Source organism: Scleropages formosus, chromosome 8 (assembly GCF_900964775.1).
Source record: "Scleropages formosus chromosome 8, fSclFor1.1, whole genome shotgun sequence".
NCBI lineage: Eukaryota > Metazoa > Chordata > Actinopteri > Osteoglossiformes > Osteoglossidae > Scleropages > Scleropages formosus.
The window spans coordinates 11,878,554-11,901,562 of NC_041813.1; the positions used below are offsets into that span (position 1 = coordinate 11,878,554).

Sequence of the window (23,009 nt, forward strand, 5' to 3'; positions counted from 1 at the left end):
GCTATGAAAAAATTTGCAGAAACTGTGTGAAGGTGTCAAATCAGTAGGGGTCCAGAACCCTGTGGATCATTTCCTAATCTTATTGCTCAGTTCATGCTGTTCTGGAGGATAAAGAATGTCCCACCCAATATTAGCTAGGTGTACTTATTAAAGTGGTCCGTGTGTATTTTCACTTTAAAAATCTCGTGATTGTTGTGCTGTCAAACATGCCATCACGGGTGGGAGCAGGCTGAGCCAATGTGTGTGTTGGACCAGTGGTCACTGTGCAGGCACCTGCAGCATTTACAGTCCCAGCACCAAGGAGCAACCATAATGGTAAAGAGTTGTTACGTAAAGCCTGGCCTCTTTGCTAAACAGGCAGATGATTGTGTGTATGTTATAAAAGAGACCCGGCAAAACTTCTCCAAATGACCTGTATCACCCTGAATACCTGCTCCCCCCCCCCCCCCCCCCCCCCCCCCCACACACACACACACACACACACACACACACACAAAAGCTGCTCCATGATAGTCTCAGCTCTGACAACAAAGGCATCCATTTTTACTTTGTTTCTTACACTGATATTCTTTGATCTACAAGCTAAAAAATAATCTTTCTCATCCATGGAACAATTGTGTCTGTTGCCTTGAGAATGAGAGACAGTTATGGCAAAAAAGCAAAAATTTTGGTAATACCACTTTGAGTGTTGTGCTTTGCAAAGCATTTGAAGTTGTGTATACAAGCAGTATTCAAGAAGATGCAGGTATTACGTAATGGTTATTTCTACTGCAGCACTAAAATGCTGAGCGGTTGGGTCACCCGAGGGTGGAGATGAACGTTCCTTCGTGGAGCTGCCTGCTGATTGGTGGAAACTGGGGCAGCCAAACCACGTGACGGTCACCATGGAGACAACAGCGAACCGAGCAATGAAAGATGTAAGGATCTATGGAGATTTGCATGTTTGTGTGTATATATTTGTGAGTGCTTCTCTCATCTTGTGGCTTCTCCAAGCCCCTTATTAGAAGGGCAAGCATCGTTGAGGGCACTACACTAAATTCATCCATACATAGGTTGCATGGTGCAATGGGACTGATATTTAATCACCCTGATGTCATTAATGGGGGTGCGGTGGTGTAGTGGCGCAGTGGGTTGGACCACGGTCCTGCTTTCCGGTGGGTCTAGGGTTCGAGTCCCGCTTGGGGTGCCTTGCGACAGACTGGCGTCCCGTCCTGGGTGTGTCCCCTCCCCCTCCGGCCTTACGCCCTGTGTTACCGGGTAGGCTCCGGTTCCCCGCGACCCTGTATGGGACAAGCGGTTCTGAAAATGTGTGTGTGTGATGTCGTTAATATATGCTCCGATGAGAGTGATATTCATTGACACTGATGTACAGGGTGAAATGCATAATAAATCATGTATATACTGTGTACAGTCCTGTAACACAAACATATTTGGACTCATTTAAATGCAATCTTTTTAATATTCATACATTAATTTCTTTATTATATATTTGTCAGTGATTTGTCTAACTGTAATATTACTGTTCACAAAGTAATAATAGTGCATTTATTTTCTACAGTAATATGTTGAGTAAAACCATTATGCTAATGATCTTGCTTTATTCTAGACGTCTATGATTTATTTTCCATAATGAACTCCATTTACTTTGTCATGAATGCTAGGCTATAAAACCATGAGGTGAGAAAGTAAAGTATGGGGCTCTACATTCCTGTATAGCAAATAGGTACAGTAATTGAATATTAAAGCATATAAAAAAAGCAGCTAAACATAGCTGAAAGGATCTGGACATTGAGACACTGCAACATAATTACAACTGAAATGTCTTTCATTCCACTTACAGATCTTTATTTTATACACCTATAATTTATTTTGTTTATTTCTTCAGCAAAGTTTAAAAAAATCTGGTATTTACTTGCCTGGACTGCTATGTTTTTTGTGTTACCTATTTACAGGAGTTTCTACCATAAAGCTTCGGTAAGGTAATATAACAACACATGTAAAGCTTTTCTTGTCACAAAAGACAATAATGTATTACAAATCAATCAGTCTTACCACATCAGTGTCAATCAGTTCACTTATCTCTGAGGATAAAATATCTTTTAATTTAAACACATTGCTGCAGACACTCATCTTGAACATGTCAAAACACTGCTGTGTCAGTGATGCAGGGGGCCAAAGATGGATCAGTACTGCCACACAGCCTGAGGGACATACTGATCAATGGCCTCTTAGTTACCAGCTGCTGGCTGGTCTGGGGCAACCAAACTGACTCCATATGCACACAGACAACATGCCAAAGAAGGGTAGGACTGTATGTGGGTCTGGATGACCCAAAGTCATTGTTAACTCTGCCAACGAAAGGCCTGTTGTGGACATGACGGATGTTGCTATTTGTTGGGAGTCCTGGAGGTTACAGCTGTCTTTCAACTATCCAGACTTTGAGAGCCTGGGGGATGGATAAACTGGTTTATTTAGAGACCATTAACAGTTTTATCAGCTTCCTGTTAGTTAAGCCCTTCATAGGCTTGTTATGTGGCGCCACCTGTCAATCGTATAGAGGAACTGCAAGGGCCTAGAAGTAGAGATGCAAATAAGGTAGTTGTGCTTAAATTTAATAAAATTTATTTTTTACATTATTAACCGTCCTTCAGAATTGGATGCCTGAATGTGTCCTGTGTAGTCAAGAATTTAGTACCATGTCTGAAGATGCAGTACTAGAAAACACCAGTACTGGCACACCTTGGCTGCACACAGCTGTTCCATGTGCACTCTGATGCTAATAAAGAGGAGTTTGGTGGGATCCTTTCTCTGTAGCCTGAGAGTCTTGCTGCTTTCTGAGTAGCGCAAGGCTGGAGCCACTACCTGAAAGGAGGTGTACTTGAGATGAAATGTCCCCACTGCATTAAACACCACATTAATGTGCTCTTTCAGGACAAGTTAATTTCTTCTCTGATTACAACAGTATGAGTTTACAGCAACTTACTGGAAATGTGTCTGTACTGCTCATATGGTTTCTAGTATTACGGCCTATTCTTATTCCTGGCTCAAGTCCATTGGTTTGTCTCGCTTACAAAGACAAAGTTTCACAACTTTCTGCAGGAAGTGAAAAAAGATCTGCTGCATCACCACCATGAAAACATCACTCCTGTATCTTATTTATCTAAGACATAATTTATGAGTGAGGACCTGGTAGGCCACCAGCCTGTTGTTGTTCCTAAGACATTAATGCAATTGACCCTGAAATACTATAATGACAATACAGCAGGCTGGAAATCACAGCAGACCCTGCTTTGCATATTATAAGTATTTGAAAAAATGTGCTAATTATCTTTTCAGAGAACTGAATGCCAGTTAACAAAAAATGTCTGTTTTCATGTACCTGTCAATCCAAATCTTGAACCCAACACCCTCAAGCACCGACATGGATTTGATGTCGACTCATTACCGACTCTTCACTGAGAAATTGTACAAACAAAATTAATCTTGACTGACTAACAGTACTATTCAATTCAAGTCAATTTAATTTTATAGAGCGCTCTTCTCACGCAGTGACATAGAGCACTTTAACACAGGCATAAGGCAAGAAAAACAAATACATCAGATAAAGAAACAATAAAGACAGTTTTACTATCAACTATCATAATATAATGCTTTTATAGAGCTATAAGTATGCCTACTGGCCACGTAAGAAAGGAGCAAGAACTCCTAACTGAAAATCGAGGGACAAAAAAATACTATAGACAACTCTTTGTACTCACTATAAAAACAAATCTTTGCATGCGCATGGAGAACCTCAAGAATATTCTAGAAATAATACACTAGTTTTGATAAAATATTTTGCTATGTATAAGTTAAAAATATGCTAGTATTTCAAAAAATCGTTCAAATTTGTAGTACAGTCGGGCACCTTGAAAATAAATTTGCATAGCAATGCAAATGAACTTGCCTGACAATTCAATTCATGTTTTTCAAAACACTAATAATACACACACACAGACACTGGCTGAAGCCGCTTGTCCCGAGGGGGGGTCACAGCGAGCTGGAGCCTAATTCAGCAACACAGGGCGTAAGGCTGGAGGAGGAGGGGACACACCCAGGACGGGACTAATAATACATTTTCCTTTTAAAATCAATTTTTATTTTACAAAAAACCTTCCCGAAAAAATATAGGAAGTGATTGTTCACAGCAGCCGTGTCTACAATGATGATAATTTGAATTTGCATCATGGAGGATCAGTGCCATGTTTTTTAAGATAGGATACTGAAGAGTATACCTTATTCACAGATTAATTTGTCTGCAAAAATATTTTTTGATAACTGGAGATCAGTTTCAGGTGTCATTCTGATGACAGCTCAGTTCTGGTCCTTATGTCTTGGAGAGTTTTGTCCACCCTCCTTCGTATTTAAGCATTTGTGGCTGCACGGGCTACCTTTTATATCAAGGGCAGCCTCTCTCCTGTCATCTGTGTTGGGGCTGGGGGCATGCAGAGAAGAACTGCAAAGACATGAGGTGCTGTCTGTGTTTTGAGACCGGCCGCCTGCCCAAGGATTGCGTAGGTCCCTGCTGCTGTTCCCAATGCGGAGGACAGGTAGATCTCTTTCACAGTTGCCCCCAGCGTAGGACGCTCTGGCTGGTGAGGTGCTGAGCAGTGTGACATTGGTGCAGGATGTCCTAGAGGCAGTACCATCGTCAACGGGCACTGGGGGTCAGATTGGAGCAGTGGCAGAAACTGAGGTAAGGGATCGTTTTGCAGCAGTGTTGGTGGGTCCCAATCAGCTGGCACTACTGTTGTGCGTCTGGCTGAAGAGGATTTTTGCTCTCCTGGTCAGAAGGATATGACCTTGAATTTTTCACAGGTGATCAGGAGGAAGAAGAGAGAAAGGAGGGAGGCTGGACATGTCACTGGTACTACACTGGAGGAGTATGGGCACCACACAAAATGGCCAAGAAGATTACCCCCTTCCCCATTGAGACCAGATCATTCAGGTGTTTTGGTTATTGATTTGTTCTAGGTGGGATTCCTTCCTAGGTTCAGTTTTTCAGGCTCTAGTGAGGGGTACCACCTGGGAGCTGGGGATGAGGGGGATTATTGTCTGGAAAGATTGTTTTAATGTGGGATTTTAATTGGATTTTATTTAATTTTAATATTTGTTGATATTTAATACCTTTTAATACCTTTCTTTAGAGTGTTGTTTATTGATAATGTATTACTGGGGATTTAATTTTGTTTTCTCTATTTATAGTGTGATTTTAATAGATTTAATTGATGGCAGATACTGAAGGCCGTGCAGATACTGAAGGTCTGAGTGCTTTGTTGAGGTCCGATGATTTTTTTGAAGTGCTGATGCTCTGCAACTGTGTTTTTGAATGCATGAGTTGTGGAATTTTTGGCTATCAAACGATGATTGAGATGAATTGAAGCAAAGTTGTCATGATAGTTATCTGATGTTTCAAGTGGTTTTTAATCTCTTTTTTTTATTGTTCATTGATTTTTGTTAGTCAGATCTTGTTTTTTTGAAGATACTGCACTATGTTTTAATAAGTTTTAATAACAAATGGGTGCTACTTTGCGACCCACATGGTGGCACATCAAAACATTGCACGTCTACAGCAGTTCATCGGCTCGTAGATGGGGTGTGTGAGCTTGAGGTAGGACACACACTTTCTTCTTCTCAGTCAGACCACGTTGCTGTTAACAGGACTCATGTGTTACTGTATGGCTTTAATTTTTTTGTTTTTACCTCCTAACCATGGCACCAAAGCATAAATGTGATGCAAGTGATGGTGATGCATCAAAGGGAAACGATCACGACTGAAACTAGTCTAAAGTGGAAATAATTAAGCAATCGAAAAAAGGTGAAACACCAACGAACATTGGAAAAGCGAACATTAAAGTTAATTTAATATTTTGCACACACGCATGCATGCGTACACACACTCGCTCCCTTTCTGTCTATTATAAATACTGCAGTTGTAACGACCACACCCCGCACCTCAACCAGCAGCTTCATTTGAAGCGCTTGGCTATAAAAGACACTTTTTCCCAGTTGTGGAATCTCACTCGAGACAACTGTTTTCTCTGTGTTCTCAAGCCTACCTCGCATTGCTCTTCCAAGTCCTGTCCCTCATTCATTGTTTCCCAGTCCCGTTCCACATCTTTTTGATAATGACCGCCCGCCTTGTCCCTCAACCACGATTTCGGATCCTCGCCACTGTTAGTTCTCTGATCGACCAACCAGTCACCCGTCCCCAAGAACACGCCTTTGATTCTGAATAAACGATCCTGCACTAGGGTCCAGCATCCTCTATGTCCTCTGTTTATCATGACAGTAACAATAACTAGGAATGGTTGTGTTGTCATTAAGATTTTATCGGTACCGATCCTGTTTATCAAAATCGATACTTATTGATACTCTTATTTATACTACTCTCCATAAATTTGGTGCAAAAAATAAAGACATGATGACATTAAAAGATATGAAGAGATTCAGCAGTTACTTTATTATTACTTTCTTGCAGAAATAATAAGTTAAATTGTTTCCTGAATTTCCTGTATATGAGGGAGGAGCAATCGCTACAAATGTCTGGTCAACAAAAATAAATAATAAGAAGAACTAAAGAAAATAACGTTCATAAAGAGTAAAGACATGTAAACAGAACAATATAGAGATTATATATAGAAATTACATAGAGAAAGAGTGCTTAAAACTGATGCTAACTCCAAGGTAACTGTATCCTGACTGAGTTAATAACTATATTGTTATTTTGATTTATTTTTATAATGATAACGAGTGTTACCTTGACTCAACGAGGTCGAGACACTCTCATTTTTAGTTTGTAAAATCCCAAAAGCATCGGAGCCGGGAGGCTGCACTAATTTCAAGATTCAAGATTCAAGAGATTATTGTCATATGTACAGTAAACGGTCTGTTACACCATACAGTGAAATTCTTACTCTGTGTATCCTCCCAGCAGCCTATGACATAAATTATAAGGACATAAAGAAAGAAGACACAAGACGTAAATTACAAATTTACAAAATTTCTATTAGTGCAAATGCAAGAAACAAAATTATGTGCGTGTATAAAGTGTACAGTGTGCAATGTAAACATGGAAGATGTGCAAAATCCTGCAGAGGTAGATTGGGTCCATGTTTTTATTCCCATTTGAAAAGGGGTGTGTGTGTGCGCAAAGTATGCAGAGGTAGTCTGTAGTCTCTGATGTTATTTGCATTGTGGGTGTGTGTATGTGTGTGGAGGAAGGATGGGGTAGTTGACACCCCTCAGGATCAGAGGGTAATCTATGTCTGCAGTGATGAGGGGAGAGGCAGTGGATGGGTGTCGTTCACAAGCCTGATGGCCTGTGGTTAAAACTGTTTTTCAGCCGTGAAGTTCTGGCTTTAACACTCCTTTAGCGTCTGACTGATGGTGAGATGTTGATGGCTCTCCTGATGGCTCTAGCCTAGTAGAGGCTCTCCACTGTTGGTAAGGCCCTTCCAGAGATGGTTTGGGCAGCTCTCACCACCAGCTGTAGAGCCTTATGATCCTGTGCTGTACAGCTTCCAAACCAGATTGTGATGGAGCTGGTGAGGATGCTCTCAGTTGCACACCTATAGAAGCTTCTGAGGATTTGGCTTGGCATGCCAAATTTCCCCAGCCTTCTCAAGAAGTGCAAATGCTGATGTGATTTCTTGACCAGATGTGTAGTGTTATGAGACCAGGTGAGATCCTCAGTAATGTAAACAACCAGGAATCTGAAGCTGCTCACTCTCTCCACCTCTGTCTCACCAATATGCAATGTTGAGTGTTGCTCCCTCCTCCTCTGCGGATCGACAATCATTTCCTTTGTTTTGTTGACATTCAGGGAAAGATTGTTGTCCTGGCACCACTTCACTAGGTCAACCACTTCCCTCCTGTATGCTGACTTATCGCCTCCCGTTATCAGTCCAGTGACTTTCATGCCATCAGCAAATTTGATGATGCTGGTGTTGTTCTGAGAGGCCACACAATCGTGGGGAAAAGTGTGTAGAGCATGGGGCTCAGCACACAGCCCTGCAGAGTTCCTGTGTTTATGTTTATTGACCTGGATGTGTGGTTCCCAATTCTAACAGACTGGGGTCTGCCCTTTAGAAAGTCCAGAACCCAGCTGCAGAGGGTGGGTGGCACACTGAGATTATAAAGATTGTTGGTGAGCTTCGATGGTATCACTGTGTTGAATGCTGAGCTATAATCAATAAACAGCATTCGAACATAGCTGTCCTTGTTTTCCAGGTGGGTGAGGGCAGTGTGTATTGTTGTACTGATGGCGTCCTCTGTGGATCTGTGCCACGCCCACACCTCCAAGCTGACACGGAACACCTGGGACGCAGCGCAGACTGGGGCATAAAAGGCTGCGTCAGACCAGCAGCTGATGCGGAACCTTGTTCAGCCTTGTTGTTTGCGACCTCCTAGACAATCTGTTCAGTCTGTATGCGAACTGGAGAGGGTCCAGAGTGTCCGGAGTCTGGACTTCAGGACTTAGAGGCAGCAGCCGCTACCTCTGAAACCTACCTACTGAAAGCAGTCAAACACGCTGCACTGCTTCGGATTTATAGAATGTTGTAAAGTGTTTCATGATGGTGCTGGTGTTACCCTCTTTACACGCAACTACCTTTTACATATATTGCATTTAGCTGTATTTTCACTGAATTTAGTAAAGTGAGCCTACACTTTCCAATGTTTTGCTCTGTCAGCCATGATTGGAGAGCACAGAATGTAAAAATGCATTACACAACGTCAAAAGTAATTGCCTGATGCCAGCAGCTTCATCGTTAGGGGACGGTTAGGAATTTGAAAATGCCTGCTATGTGGTCGTGCCTACAAGGTAATGAATCAACGTTACATAAATACTAATAGCAGCACCGTTTGTCCAGGAGCTTATCAATATTTTGGTACTGACCAGTCAGGAACCAGTACCAATTTAGTACCGCTTCTCAATACTCATCCCTAGTAACGTTTATTATTATCTCTTTCTATGTCTCTCTCTATATAAACTGTACTTACATTTAGAGGGGGGATGCAGTGGCACGAGGCCTGCTCTCTGGCGGGTCTGGGGTTCAAGTCCTGCTTGGGGTGCCTTGGGTCGGACTGGCATCCCGTCCTTTATGTGTCCCCTCCCCCTCCAGCCTTACGCCCCATGTTGCCGGGTTAGGCTCCGGCTTGCTATGACCGCGCTTGGGACAAGCGGCTTCAGCAAATGTGTGTATTTAGCAGACACTTTTCTCCAAAGCGACTTCCAATGGTTACTGTGTAGTATTATAGTTTCTGTTTGCACCGTTTAGTAGCTTTGACATAATAACTGTAGAGGAAATTACCGTGCTATTTCACTCTATGAAAGCTGCTACCTGTCCTTTAAACCCAACCCCCACTATATTACTGAAAGCCACAGTTTCCGTGCTTGCAGAACCTATTGGTAATATTATTAATACTCTGTTACTTAGTGGCTGTGTTCCAAAAGCTTTTAAAGTCACCGTTATTAGATCCATACTAAAGAAATCGGATCTGGATTGTAATTACCCAAGTAATAATAGACCCATCTCCAATCTATCATTTTTACCCAAAATTTTAGAAAAGATCATAGCTTCCCAAATTGTAAAATATCTTAATCATCATAATATATTTGAACAATTTCTGTCTGGTTTCCACACTGGTCACAGCACGCACAATGCTCACACATGTTATTAATGATATTCTCATTTCTTCTGATGCTGGTCAGATCTCTATTGTTCTGTTACTGGACTTCAGTGCTGCGTTTGATACTGTAGACCACAGTATCCCACTGAATAGACTTGAAAACCTGGTTGGACCAAGATACTGTCCTGAAGTGATTTGACTCATATTTAGCTAACTGTGAACAATTTGTATTGAAATCAGATGACTGCACCCCCTCCATCTCAACTACGGTTCAATATGGTGTGCCACAGGGCTCTGTGCTGGGTCAATTATTGTTCTCAATCTATATGTTACCATTGGGTGACATTCGTAAACACAATGTAAGTTTCCATTCATATGCTGATGACACATAACTATATATTTCTTTTAAGCCTGATAACCTATCACATGTGCTGTCTTTAATTGTTTTACCAATATAAAATTATGGATGAGTAAAAACGTTTTATGTCTAAATGCCAACAAAACAGAGGTACTTGTGGTGGGCAGTGATGCCACAACTCTTGACACAATCATGCCAATCTTTATCACAAATGGTAGAAATTTGAAGTGGACAGATTGTGTTAAGGATTTGGGTGTCTTGTTGGATGGAACGCTGTCATTTGTATCTCATGTAAATGCTCTGACTAAGCCATACTTCCTTCAGTTGAGAAACATAGCTAAATTTGTTTATTTTATTTATTTATTCTTAATTTTATAGAGCGCTCTTCTCACACAGTGACACAGGGCACTTTAACACAGACATACAGCAAGAAAAACTGATACAAACAAAGAAGACAGTCAACTAATGACTACCATAATGAAGAACTTATTATAGAGCTATAAGTATACCTACTGGCCACTGGGGAAAGGAACAAAAACTCCCAACTGAAGGTTGAGGGAGAAAAAAACGTCTGGGTGTCCACGGGCCAGTGGTTGCCCACCCCTCCCGGGCTTTCTAGAAAGTAACAATTTGTAAACTAGTGTGTAACAAGTAATTATAATGTTGGTAAATGGCATCCTGGATCCCCAGCTCGGCATGGAACGTCTCGATCGTCATGGCAGATGGACATAATCCTCTGTCAGCACAGGATTCGTCTGTTACCACTGGCTGGCCTCCTCAGGTCTTATGTAGCAAGGTAGTGCTCAACGAGAAGATAGGACAGAGTTAGTAATTTGTTAAAGTAAATTTAAAATCCATTTTTATAAAGGTGATAAAAAACAACCAAGGCAGGTTAAATTACATTACGAGGTGGAATGCCTGAGTGAACATGTAAGTCTTTAGTTGGGATTTGAAAACAGAAACAGATGGGGCATTTCTGACAGTAACTGGTAGACTATTCCACAGTTTAGGTGCTCTATAACTAAAGGCGCGACCTCCTACTGAGGTCTTATTGATCACAGGTACTTTAAGGTAACCTGCATCTAATGAACGGAGATATTGTCCTGGGATATAAAAATGAATGATCTCACAAAGGTAAGCCAGAGCAATGCCATGTATTGCCTTATAGGTCAAAAGCAGGATTTTATAATTAACTCTATAAGAGACCAGGAGCCAATGCAAGGATTTAAGTACCGGTGTTATATGGTCGTACTTCCTAGTTCTAGTAACAATTCTCGCAGCAGCATTTTGTACCAACTGTAGCCTGGATACAGTCTGGTATGGACAACCCGACAATAAAGCATTACAGTTATCCAGCCTGCTGGAAACAAAAGCATGAACCAGTCTCTCAGAATCCTGTCTACAAAGGAATCGCCACATTTTAGCTATGCTTTTTAACTGAAGGAAGCATGACTTAGTCAAAGCATTTACATGCGATACAAATGACAGCTTTCCATCCAGCAGGACACCCAAATCCTTGACACAATCCGGACGCTTGAAGGTAATACCATTTGTTGTAAAGATTGGTGGAATTATGTAGAGAGTTTTAGCATCACCACAAACCACAAGTACCTCTGTTTTACTGGCATTTAGAGATAAAAAATCGTTACTCATCCATAATTTTCTACTGGTAAAACAACTAGCTAACGACGCCACATGTGATGGATCATCAGGCTTGAACAATCCATAAAGCTGTAAAATAAAGCGGCAAATGAAGGCGATTCCTATGTAGACAGGATGCTGAGAAACTGGTTCATGCTTTTGTTTCAAGCAGGCTGGACTATTGCATTGCTTTACTATCTTGCCCATACCAGACTGTATCCAGGCTACAGTTGGTACAAAATGTTGCTGCAAGAATTGTCACTAGAACTAGGAAGTACGACCATATAACACCGGTACTGAAATCACTGCATTGGCTCCTGGTTACATTTAAAGTTGATTGAAAAACCTTTGACCTGTAAGGCAGTACATGGCATTGCTCCAGCTTGCCTTTGTGATATTATTGATTCTTATATCCCAGGACAATATCTTCATTCATTGGATGTGGGTTACCTTAAAGGACCTGTGATTAATAAGACCTCAGTAGGAGGTTGTACCTTTAGCTATAGAGCACCTAAACTGTGGAATAGTCCATCAGTTGCTGTCAGAAATGCCCCGTCTGTATCAGCCTTCAAATCCAGACCGAAGCCTTACATGTTCACTTGGGCATATCACTACGAAATTTAACTCCACTTGACTGTTTTTCCCATCTCTGTGTCAAAATGTATTAAACTTATTTCTTTAAATTATAAATTATTAATAATCTCTTCTTTTTGAGCAGTCTCCCTACAATAAGACCTGAGGAGGCCGGCCGGCTGTTACAGAAACACCCCATGCTGACTGAAGATGATGACCAACTGCTATGATGGATGAGATGTACCTTGCTAAACTGGGAAATCAAGCTACCATACAGCAACAATGCCATTGCTATCTGTAATCTGACTCAGAAGTCCTATTTAATCTAAAATGCCCAGGAGGGGTGAGCAGCCACTGGCACTTGGACCCCCAGAGGTTTTTTCCTCCCTCGACTTTCAGTTGGGAGTTTTTGTTCTTTTCCTCCATGCCCAGTAGGCATACCTATAGCTTTATAGAAGCATTTGTATTCAGCTAGTCTGTAGTGAGGGGACGCGGTGGGCTTGGCTGGGTGCTGCTCTCTGGCAGGTCTGGGGTTCGAGTCCTGCTTGGGGTGCCTTGCGACGGACTGGCGTCTCCTCCTGGGTGTGTCCCCTCCCCCTCCAAGCCTTACGTCCTGTGCTGCCGGGTTAGGCTCCGGTTCACCGCGACCCTGCTCAGGACGAGCGGCTTCAGCCATTGTGTGTACATGTAGTCTGTAGTGTCTTTCATTCCTTGTCTGATACCTTTGTTTCTTTGCTCTATGACTGTATTCAAGCACTCTATATATCACTGTGTGAGAAGAGTGCTCTATAAAAATAATTGATTGAATTGAAAAGGAGCTCAGTTCATGTCCCAGTTGATATTCTAAGAACATTTGGCCACCAAGTCACCTTCTAAATGTGTTTAAAATTATAAACTGTTATCACCAGATAGTTTTTCAGCATATCTATGTGTGCTAAGTGGATAAAAGCAGATATAGATCATATCTGGGACATTTAGATTTGGCAGTTCCAATAGAGCAACACAAAGAGTGTGTGTAAAATATCCACTTCCTTTCTAGGCTTAGATGGTGTTTTCAATGTCATCTCACTTTTCCTTCATCCGAGAGGCCTTTTTACCACTTTTGACAACGGTGCAGAATGGGATCTTTGTTATGCGATAGACTCAGGTATCAGAGGATATTCCAGGGACCCAGGTTCTTCTTATGTTCAAAATTTCCCCTTAACTTGCTGTGGAGTCTGTATACGTGGAGCCATGTTTTACCACTCCCAAGTAAGAATAGTTGGTTAACCGAGATGTTTGTGATACAGGGGCATAGCGCCTAATGGTGGTACTTCACAGTTCCTAAGCCGCTTGGTGGGTGTGGGGGTTGGATATTCTCCCTGTGTTTGTACCCCAAGACATGGGTGGAAGGAGGCACTGGCAAATCACGTGAGTGATCACTATGAGTCTACTGGAAAAATTAAGTAGGAGTAAAGAAATGAAGGTCTGAGTAAATGTTCTACAAACATAGTTGGAATTAATGTCCAGCACACTAGAGTCAGTCACAGAAACCATAAATTTGTTTAGGTGATACAGCAGTTTACGGTGACATACCAGGAAACGCAAGGAATGATGAACCCTAGCATTCTGTCAGAATTTTTTTTAACATTTTCTTTCTGTAGGTTATAACACTTGAAAGGTGTAATATATTTAAAGATGACGTAAGGCTTATGTAGGGATTTTGAAAAGTGTGTTACAGTTACCACAAATATCACTGAATGCGGAGGTAGGCTGAAACACTGCCTGGATTAAACAGCTCATGCATCAGCTCAGCGGATTTAAGGGCTGTATAGAGTACTTGTGATAAAGATTTCCCCCTTCCCTTCCTGGAGATGTTGCCCACTGGTCTATTGACAAATTATGTAATTAGCATTGCACAATACCTTAATGACAATGAAGTATTATATAATTTTGCTTTGAAGCATTTGCACAAAAACCCCAATTTTTTGATAATTAAGCTAACTGGGACCAAGCTGTGTTGGTATTAAAGATACAGCCTTAGTGTTACTTAAGTTCCTCAAAGGGCCCACAGCAGTATTCTTGTATTGGTATAGTGATGCATAGTCAGTTGTGGCATATTTTCTTTTATGAGCATCCTAATTTCCAAAGTATCTCCTACTGGACCCCACAGAAGCTGCTCAGGTTTGAATTGAATTGAAAGAAAACACTGATACTGCATTGGGAGGAAGGGCCCCTGGGGAACTATACTGTGAACAATACAGATTTTATGCCATTACCTTGGCTTTTAATTGGCTTCTCCCCATCTGTACCTGTAGTCATTTTCAATAGCTGCAAAGTGAAAATACCACCAAAGAAAAAGCTTAATTGATGGCCATTCAAAGCAGGAACTAAGTAGATGAATTTACACATTTCCAAATACATACATGACTCTCTCTCTCTTCTAAGTAGAAAACCCATTCATCTTTTTCCTCCTCTTTTGTTTAAGGTGCAAAGAAGATCAAAACGACATCCTTCTTGCTGATGCACAAGAAACTACCATCTTCAATGTGTGCAAGCTGTGGACTGATGGATCACCCATGAACCAGGTATGCTATTTCAAGGAGTCCACTAGGACCCCTAGTCCAATGGGGTAGAGCCTGGGGTGAAGCTTCCCCTTACTCCCTCCTCAACAATGCTGCAGAGGCAGGATGTGCGGGGGAGGTGTGGTGCAAGCAGTACTTCCAGCTTCCGTGGTGTGCCACTCCAGCCATCCACACTTTTGTGTCCCTCCATCCGCCTCAGCATCAGACGCACCAGGACTTGGTTGGCCCAGGCCATACCAAGGGCAGGCAGCACCTTTGTCTCTGCCAGCCTGGGGGCATAGAACCACTTAGGGCATTAATGTCTACAGTGAAACAGAAAACCTGGCTAAAACAAAGCTTAACATAGGCCTGAAACCCAATGACACTGGGATAAAGAGCAGCAGCACAGCTAAACATCACTGCTCTGTGGTCCAAATGGCATATAAATATGGGACTGCACAGGGTGCTCAGCTTTCAAAGCGTGATAAGACATTTCTGCAGCAGCTGGGCAACACAGATGAAACAGCAGATGTGTCCAGGTACTCTCCTCCTTGTTGACCTGAAGAGCACTGGCTTAAGCAGCCTCTAAACCCCCTTTCATGGCTGACATTCCACCAGAAACAAAGGAAAATAATGTCTGCACTCACCCCATATTGCTGACAGCCAAACCAGAGGGGTCTACTACATCAGTTACCTGAGGACATAGCAGAACGCATTCCTTGCTCATACTGTATGAAAATACACTGAGAATTTGTATTTAAAAACCGGAGAAAAATTAAACAATACTGCGATGAAGACATGAGGCATGGCTGGCAGAAAGTGCGCCTGTGTCTAGATGACTGGTTACTCAAGGCTCGCCAGCCCAATCTCACCTGGTTAATACAGAGTACAGGTGCACAGAAGGAGTGACTGAGGCGATGCAGAGTACTGGCAAAGGCCAGCAGGTGGCGTGCTCTTTCCACAGTTTCCTCTGGCCGGAACTCGCAGCGGAACAGAGCAGCTACAGAGTCCACCACCACTAGGCGCACCAGACCTTGTGACAGCAGTATAGGAACCCGCTGAGAGATGCAGGTCTGCAGTGCTCCCTGCAGCAATACAAGTGACATTAATTATTTACCCAAAAATGGCTTTGTATGGCTGTCCACCTGCACATGTTCAGGAGCTGGACACTGTAGCTGGGGAAAGGAAGGTGTGGGCCTGCTCAAACTACTACCATGGCAACCCCCAGCAGGAACAGCAGACAACAGAAACAGAATCACACAGCAAATAATGAAAGGAAACTACTTTATGATGACAATTAATGTTACCTATTTAAGTAGGTGCCCATTTTAATTGGATATGATGATTTTTGTATGAATAGATTTAGGACTCAGGAACATATAAAATTTGTTACTATCTAAACCAATGGTAATTATGTCACTGAGTTATGAGAATTCACCTTACAAAGGGTTATTCAGGAACATTACTTTTGTAAGGTGGAGGAAGATAGTCCTAACATATGATTAAAAATTTAAAAAGGATAATTTAGGTAAAAGCCCTTGTTTAAAATTGTTTTTGAAATTCTCTCAATTTTTAGTTTCACACTATCAAACACTGCTTTTTCCTGAATGCTCACCCAGTGTGACAAAGTCTGAAACTGCCCATGTGCCACTGATGTACTAATGCTTGTAACAAATGTACTGTTTTTCTACAACAAGCCTCCTCCCAAATCTTGGTTGTGCACAGTACTGAAGATTCCTTAAAACTTGCATTTCAATATGATGACTTCTTTGACAAACTTAAAGAACTACGTTTGGTCTGAATACAGTGCTAACATCTAAAAAAGTGACTCACAGTTTGCTGAAGTAAAACAGCAAAGTTAATATAAGAAGTCTGCAGAATTTCAAAAAATGTGTTCAATTTTGAAACAACTGTGATCCCTTATAAACACCCCAGTGCCTGTTGACATTTCAACTCCTTCTCCTTTGCTCAAACACTTGCCAGGGCTACCATGATTTTTGGGAGAGACATGCTGCTGCTGCATAAACAGATTATTACTTACCAAATCAGCAGCATGTTCAACATAGATGTTGTCACTAAAGGGAATTCTGCGCCGCTGGTCTTCGGGACAGTCTGCCTTCAGCCTGGACTGCAGGGTGATGAGCTGACGAAGACGCTTGATTGGAAATGAATCCTCTGTACAGATAAACACTGCTCCTGTTAATATATGCACACAGACAACAGATTGTCCAGAAATGACTGAAGTGGACTTTTACAAGACAGTAAATCACATGTAATATCTTAACTCTTGCAAATCAACTTATACAACTGTAGTTGTACTGTTAAGCACAGTATATATTATATATTGATAATCTGTCAAAGTAAAAATTATTTAAGATATTCATTTTTAAATGGCACTTTATTTCCTAAAATGTTTGTGGAACAGGAGTATGAAAACTGTTCATTCGACTCACTTCCACAGCGGTTACATCTTATTTCTTGTGTTTCTATCTATTAGTGCCTCTAATAAGAGTAAAGGGAGACAAACTGTTCCCAAGGAGTTAAAAACAAAGATAACAGAAAAATCTGAAAGTAGCACAAACATGAGAAATGTTACGTATGCTCATGCAATGAACTGGTAGTCACCTGAATACGGGTCTGGACCAAATCATGACAGATTGTAATCAGACAACTCACCAATTGCCCCCTTAATTAGGTTGATTGGGGGTCAAATTTTCAGTATCTTCCATGCCAAAAAAATACATAAAACCAATACTAGTGTCACTTTTTCCCTCCCAGGCTCCATTCATTTACTACTAGAACCGACCACAAGATACTTTAATGCAACTACTGACACTAGTTAAATAAACGCAACTAACGATACTAGCAAATTTACAACTCAACCTCTCTAAACCTCTGTCTAACCTACCAAAGTATTCCTATCTATCCTCCCTCCTTGTCTCTCTGCACTGGCTTCAGAAAGCTGCCCACATGAAATTCAAGACACTGATTACAGCCTACAAATCCATCAACGGATCTGCTCCCCGATATCTACAAGACCTGATCACTTACTATGCCCAAACAAGACTAATATGTTCCTCCATCTCTGCCTGCTTGTGGTCCCATAATCAAAAGCGCAAAGATTTTCCAGCCTGCCTCCAATGTGGTGGAATTACATCCTGCTGTCATTCAGAAATGCTGAATCTCTCTACATCGAACAAGGGCCCCAAAACTAATCTTTTTGGACTCGCTCCTCCCCTTATGCTTGATAAATGTGTATGGGTTTGTTATTAGTTATATAATTTTTAATGATGGAAAAGCTTATATGCAGCTACTGGTGTAATGTATACTGATGCTATGTGACAAATTGACTATACTCAATCATGTGTCTACATGCAAATCTCTCCTTTTGATGTAATGCACTTTTTGTATTGTTCTTGCAGATGTACACTGCTTTGGAGAAAGGTGACTGCTAAATGAATAGATGTCACTGTAATGCCAAAAACTTACAAAAGCAGCAAAAATTGGAAAAGGGCATATGTTTTTCACAACACTATACCAAAGTCATATATGTCTTAGAACATAGAAGCAGTGATTCCTATATGGAGAGAAAAAAAAATAAAAAAAAAATCAATAAAATACTTAATCTTGTTGTGGCTGCTGCCTGTTCACATGCATTTCACTTTGTACTGTTTCACTGTTCCTTTTGGTCCATTATTTTACTTAACACTTTCTGTTTGAACCAGGTTTGGGTGCTAGGAAAGGCCTACCAGTATCTATGTTTGTCATAAACTATTAACAGTTGTTTTACTAAGGAAGTATGACAACTACATGGAGTTGGTTGCTAAAAGTAAATATTTATTGCAGTTTTCAAAAATAATTTCCGTGATCTCTTTGCTTACCCTTTAGCGACTTAACATTTCCCATGCATTGGTTAACTCATGTTGCAAAACCCGGAGGAGTGAACGACGCTGTGTATTTCGAGGTGGGAGTCCTTTGGCACAACCCACTTGAGAGGGGTGTTTTACTGTGTAATAGAGGAATGTTTTTATATATTGTAAAACAGGGATATTTATAATAGACAAATGTTTTTTATTTATGTTGTTGGATGTTAGTTTTGGGGAATATGTATTTTAGAATTAGTTATTGAGGCTGTTATGTTACTGCTATAAAAGGTTGTATTAGGTCACTCATTAGAGAGAGAGAGACCCCCAGGAAAGGAGAACTGTGTATTGCTGGTAGTGGGAGGGGTTTAAGCCTACAGCTTATATGCACCCTTTTCTTTTAGAGCACAATGTTTATTCTTCTCACTTTATTTTTGGGATTTGGCTTGGGTTAATTGTTTTGTTATTACTGAAGATCACTCTTTACTTAAAGAAAAATAAATATTTTAGGTCTCCACTGCTGCCTCCATCCATTATCCATACCCTCACACTACAATACAAAAAGCCTTTTTAAGCATGGCAACAAGACATTCTACATTTGTAACAAAAATTACTTTGTCTTTTAATGTTATATTTTCATTCACTGATTATCAATAACTACTTGGGCAGTGCAGGGTCACAGAGAACCAGAGTCTGGAGGACAGGGTACACCACAGATGGAAACTTTTTTTTTTTTTTCCCCCCCTTCTTCCTCTCATCTAGTTCAAGGATGTTTTTAATATAAAGTGAAGTTAACAAGATCACAGCCTGTGTCTTTCACTTTGCAAGCTCACAGACACTCTGGTATCAGGATGAAATGTGTTAACACATATACAGTTTCTCCAACTCCTGCTGCAGTACCTTTGATCAAGGTATTTACCCTGAATCAATACCATAAAATTACTCAGCTGCATAAAGCCAAAAGTATACCCAACAGTACCAGGGGCACGGTGGCACAGTGGGTTGGACCAGGGTCCTGCTCTCCAGTGGGTCTGGGGTTCGAGTCCCGCTTGGGGTGCCTTGCAACGGACTGGCGTCCCATCCTGGGTGTGTCCCCTCCCCCTCCGGCCTTACGCCCTATGTTGCCGGGTAGGCTCCGGTTCCCCGTGACCCCGTATGGGACAAGCGGTTCCGAAAATGTGTGCGCGCGCACACACACACACACACACACACACACACACACACCCCCAACAGTATAAGTAGATTTGAAAAAGAAAGAAATTAACAGTAATGAGTCTTGTGTTTCTGTTCTGATACTAGAACTACCATAACCACTGGTGTCAAATGTGGCAGGATCTAGAAAGTACTCATGGAAGCACAGCTTTGCTGAGAAAATATACAGCACAGCAAGGCAGTGAAAAATGCATGTTGCAGAAGTAAAATCATCGTTGTACTGCATAAAAACCATGTTCTGTGAAACATACATATTCATAACAAACTTCTGTAGTGTTTTTACATTCTACGGGACCTGATTACTCAAGAGTGAGAATGACTGACTGGACAAATGAAGCTCTGCCTTACCTGAGCTAAGCCCTCCATACTCGCGTGGGTACTGCACAGTAAGGCACAGCTGGAGGCCGAGCTGCGTCTTTCCCGCGCCGCTCTCTCCAGCCAGCTCCGTGATGCCCGTCAGCGAAACGCCCCCTCGCAGCAAGCTGTCCAGTGCCGGGCAGCCCGTCGTCAGCTTGTGGCCTGGTTCCAGAGCTGGGCGTTCGCCACGGTACAGCTGCAGCGCTGTGTGGAAAACCCAGAAACGGCACTGTGAACAGTTCTCTTCATCTGGTAGGCCGCGGGAACAAGCGGAGTGCGTACCCGTGACGGCAGGCGATCGGCTGCGGCACGCGAGGGCCACGGCGGAGCGCACACTGCGTACATTGGAGGCGGACAGATGCGTAAGACGCTGGAGATCCGAATCGGAAAGAGATAGAATGTCCCGCGCCGATCTCAAGTTCGCTTGTTTGGCAGACAAAAATAAAATGCGACGATTTAGTGTACTCAGTACTGTGACCGCGTCCAACAAAAATATGAGAACCGTTGACATACCTTTTTTCACTGCATTTATAATCCTTGGGTTGAGTTCAAGATGCCCAATGTCCATAATTTCTTAGCAATTAAAATCGGAAGCGCACACAATTAAGCATAAAACTTTCCACACCCCATCTCACATTGACATTTTTAAACGGCGTTCCTACTGACGTAACTGTGATGACGTTGCATGCTAGTATTGGATAACGAAATCTCAACGACCCTTTCGTCGGTTTTGATTGGATTGTAACTAAATTTCCTCCTTTAGAGGAAAGTGGGTACAAAAGGAGAAAGTTTGCTTCATCTCTATGAAGAGCAATCGTGAAAGTGTTCTTTATTTATTCTGGCAGTGCTCATATACTGAAACGCTGTGACAAAATTTCACAGTGTAAATATTCGTAATGGAAAACCATTGTTACTGTTATCGGAAATAAAATGGTTTCTTGATTGCTGCAAGGAAGGTGAAGGACAAATATCCATAATGCAAATTCTCTCAAGAAATGTCTTTAGCGAATGAAATGACAAAACGAAACTTAGAATGAAATCAAACAGTACATTAATACTAACTGGTAGCGTAGTGTTTACGCTGCTGCCTTTAGACTAGACCTAAACCCTGTGTTTATGCACCTGCTTGACGATGAACCTCGGTGCAGGTAGGTAACAAACTAGGTTTACTTGAGACTTATATGTCTGCAGCTATGTCTCTTTCTCTTAATGTATGCATAACTGTACTTTTGCAGAGATGTGTACGTCGCTTCGGACAAACTGAAAAAGCGTCTGCTAAATGAATAAATGGAAATGTACGGTAAGTGTAAAATCTTCAGAATCGTATCATTCATTGAGTAACGTTCTTACCCTAAAAAAATAAAATTTGCTCCTGTGAAAAATGGAAATGCCCAATTCAATCATTGCAAGCATTTAACATAAGTTGGAGAAAAGCGTCAGCTAAATGAACATGTAATCCAAGTCCCTCCCGAAGAAGTAACTAAAACTAAACTGCACTCGGAGTTCGGATTGGGCGAACAAGGACGCATGGGCAGCGTTCCTAACGAAAGTCTATTGAAACACAGGTATACAGCGAGAGGTATTATCGGTGCGATCACAAGGAAATGCTCTCGGTCCGAAGACCGCTTTTCAAGGACCTCAAGCCAACCTTCCTAGCCTTCTTAGCACCCCTCAAACTTTCCGTCTTTCACGGGCTAACACATTCACCCACTAAGATTCCCCATGAGTTCCCAGGGTTGAATACAGTTCCATTTTACACACGATGGGCGGTGCAGTGGCACGGCGAGTAGCGCTGCTGTCTCACAGCCCTGGGTGGTATGAGGGACGTGGGTTCGCTCCCCGCCCCAGTCTGTGTGAAATTAGCATAGCATGCTTCTCCGGATGCGCGTGGGTTTTCCTCGGGTGTTAAGTAACGTTTACATCATGTACTGTACACTACTTAATGGGTCACTCATCCATACATAAGTGGAACAAACTCTCTCTGTCACTCACACACTATGGGTGAACCCGAACAGCATGTTTTTGGACTGTGGCAGGAAACCGGAGCACACGGAGGAAAGCCACGCAGACACAAGGAGAGCACACAAACTCCCCACAGACTGAGCAGGCATCTAACCTATGTCCTCTCGCACCACCGAGACAGAGACGCTAACTTGCTGTGCCACCGTGCCGTGTAATCTGTATTTGTATTTGTTGGCGCAGCCATCTCTGCGTTAGAGAAGTGGTAAATAGATTATACTTAACGGCGGTTCCCTTGCATAACATGACAGCGCACACGGTGGCGGAGGCTTTATTTAAAATTTTCACGAGGGTGGGTGTTCCGAAGGTAATCTTCACTCATCAAGGCACCATATTCATGTCACGCACCCTCAGGAATTTGTATGAACTGCTGGGGATTCAGCCTGTTCGCACCAGTGTGTTTCACCCCGAGACAGATGGGCTGGTGGAACGGTTTAACAGCACTTTAAAAAACATGATAGCCAAGTTCGTGGCTGACGACCCCAGACACTGGGACCAACTGTTGGACCCCCTCTTGTTTGCGGTGCGGGAGGTGCCACAGACTTCCACAGGGTGTTCTCCCTGTGAGCTATTGTATGGCCGGCGTCCCCGAGGGGTCTTGGACATTGTAAGGGAGGCATGGGAGGAGGGTTCCAGTCTCAGCAAAAATGAACTGCAGCATGTCCTTGACCTAAGAGAGCGTTTAAATGCTCTCGGACGCCTGTCACGTGTGCACCTCCAGCAGGCCCAGGAGAGGTAGGTGCGTGCATACAACGGGGATGCAGTTATGTC

General features: G+C 42.2%; 1 protein-coding gene and 1 long non-coding RNA gene across 2 annotated transcripts; one reads left to right on the forward strand and one right to left on the reverse strand.

Annotated features, from left to right (window-relative positions):
• Window positions 1-830: 830 nt before the first annotated feature.
• LOC108918080 (uncharacterized) lies at window positions 831-18,017 on the forward strand. Its single transcript, XR_001964830.2, has 3 exons — window positions 831-917; window positions 14,712-14,811; window positions 17,746-18,017. It is a non-coding gene; the product is annotated as an uncharacterized LOC108918080 (long non-coding RNA).
• Window positions 14,761-20,875, reverse strand: xrcc3 (X-ray repair complementing defective repair in Chinese hamster cells 3). Its single transcript, XM_018725011.1, has 7 exons — window positions 20,733-20,875; window positions 20,502-20,642; window positions 20,211-20,423; window positions 16,829-16,983; window positions 15,660-15,872; window positions 15,435-15,481; window positions 14,761-15,077 (listed from the first exon to the last, which is right to left on the reverse strand). The coding sequence occupies exons 1-7, from the start codon at window positions 20,785-20,787 to the stop codon at window positions 14,843-14,845; spliced, it is 1,059 nt and encodes a 352-aa protein (XP_018580527.1). The 5' UTR covers window positions 20,788-20,875; the 3' UTR covers window positions 14,761-14,842.
• Window positions 20,876-23,009: the final 2,134 nt, after the last annotated feature.

Bases quoted from the DNA above. Each gene is read 5' to 3' on its own strand.
- xrcc3 (XM_018725011.1), bottom strand. From the start codon at position 20,787: ATGGACATTGGGCATCTTGAACTCAACCCAAGGATTATAAATGCAGTG. The intron at 20,424-20,501 runs GTACGCACTCCG...TTTTCCACACAG, and splicing joins CCGATCGCCTGCCGTCACGG to CGCTGCAGCTGTACCGTGGC. The intron at 15,873-16,828 runs GTAAGTAATAAT...GTATTGCTGCAG, and splicing joins TTGAACATGCTGCTGATTTG to GGAGCACTGCAGACCTGCAT.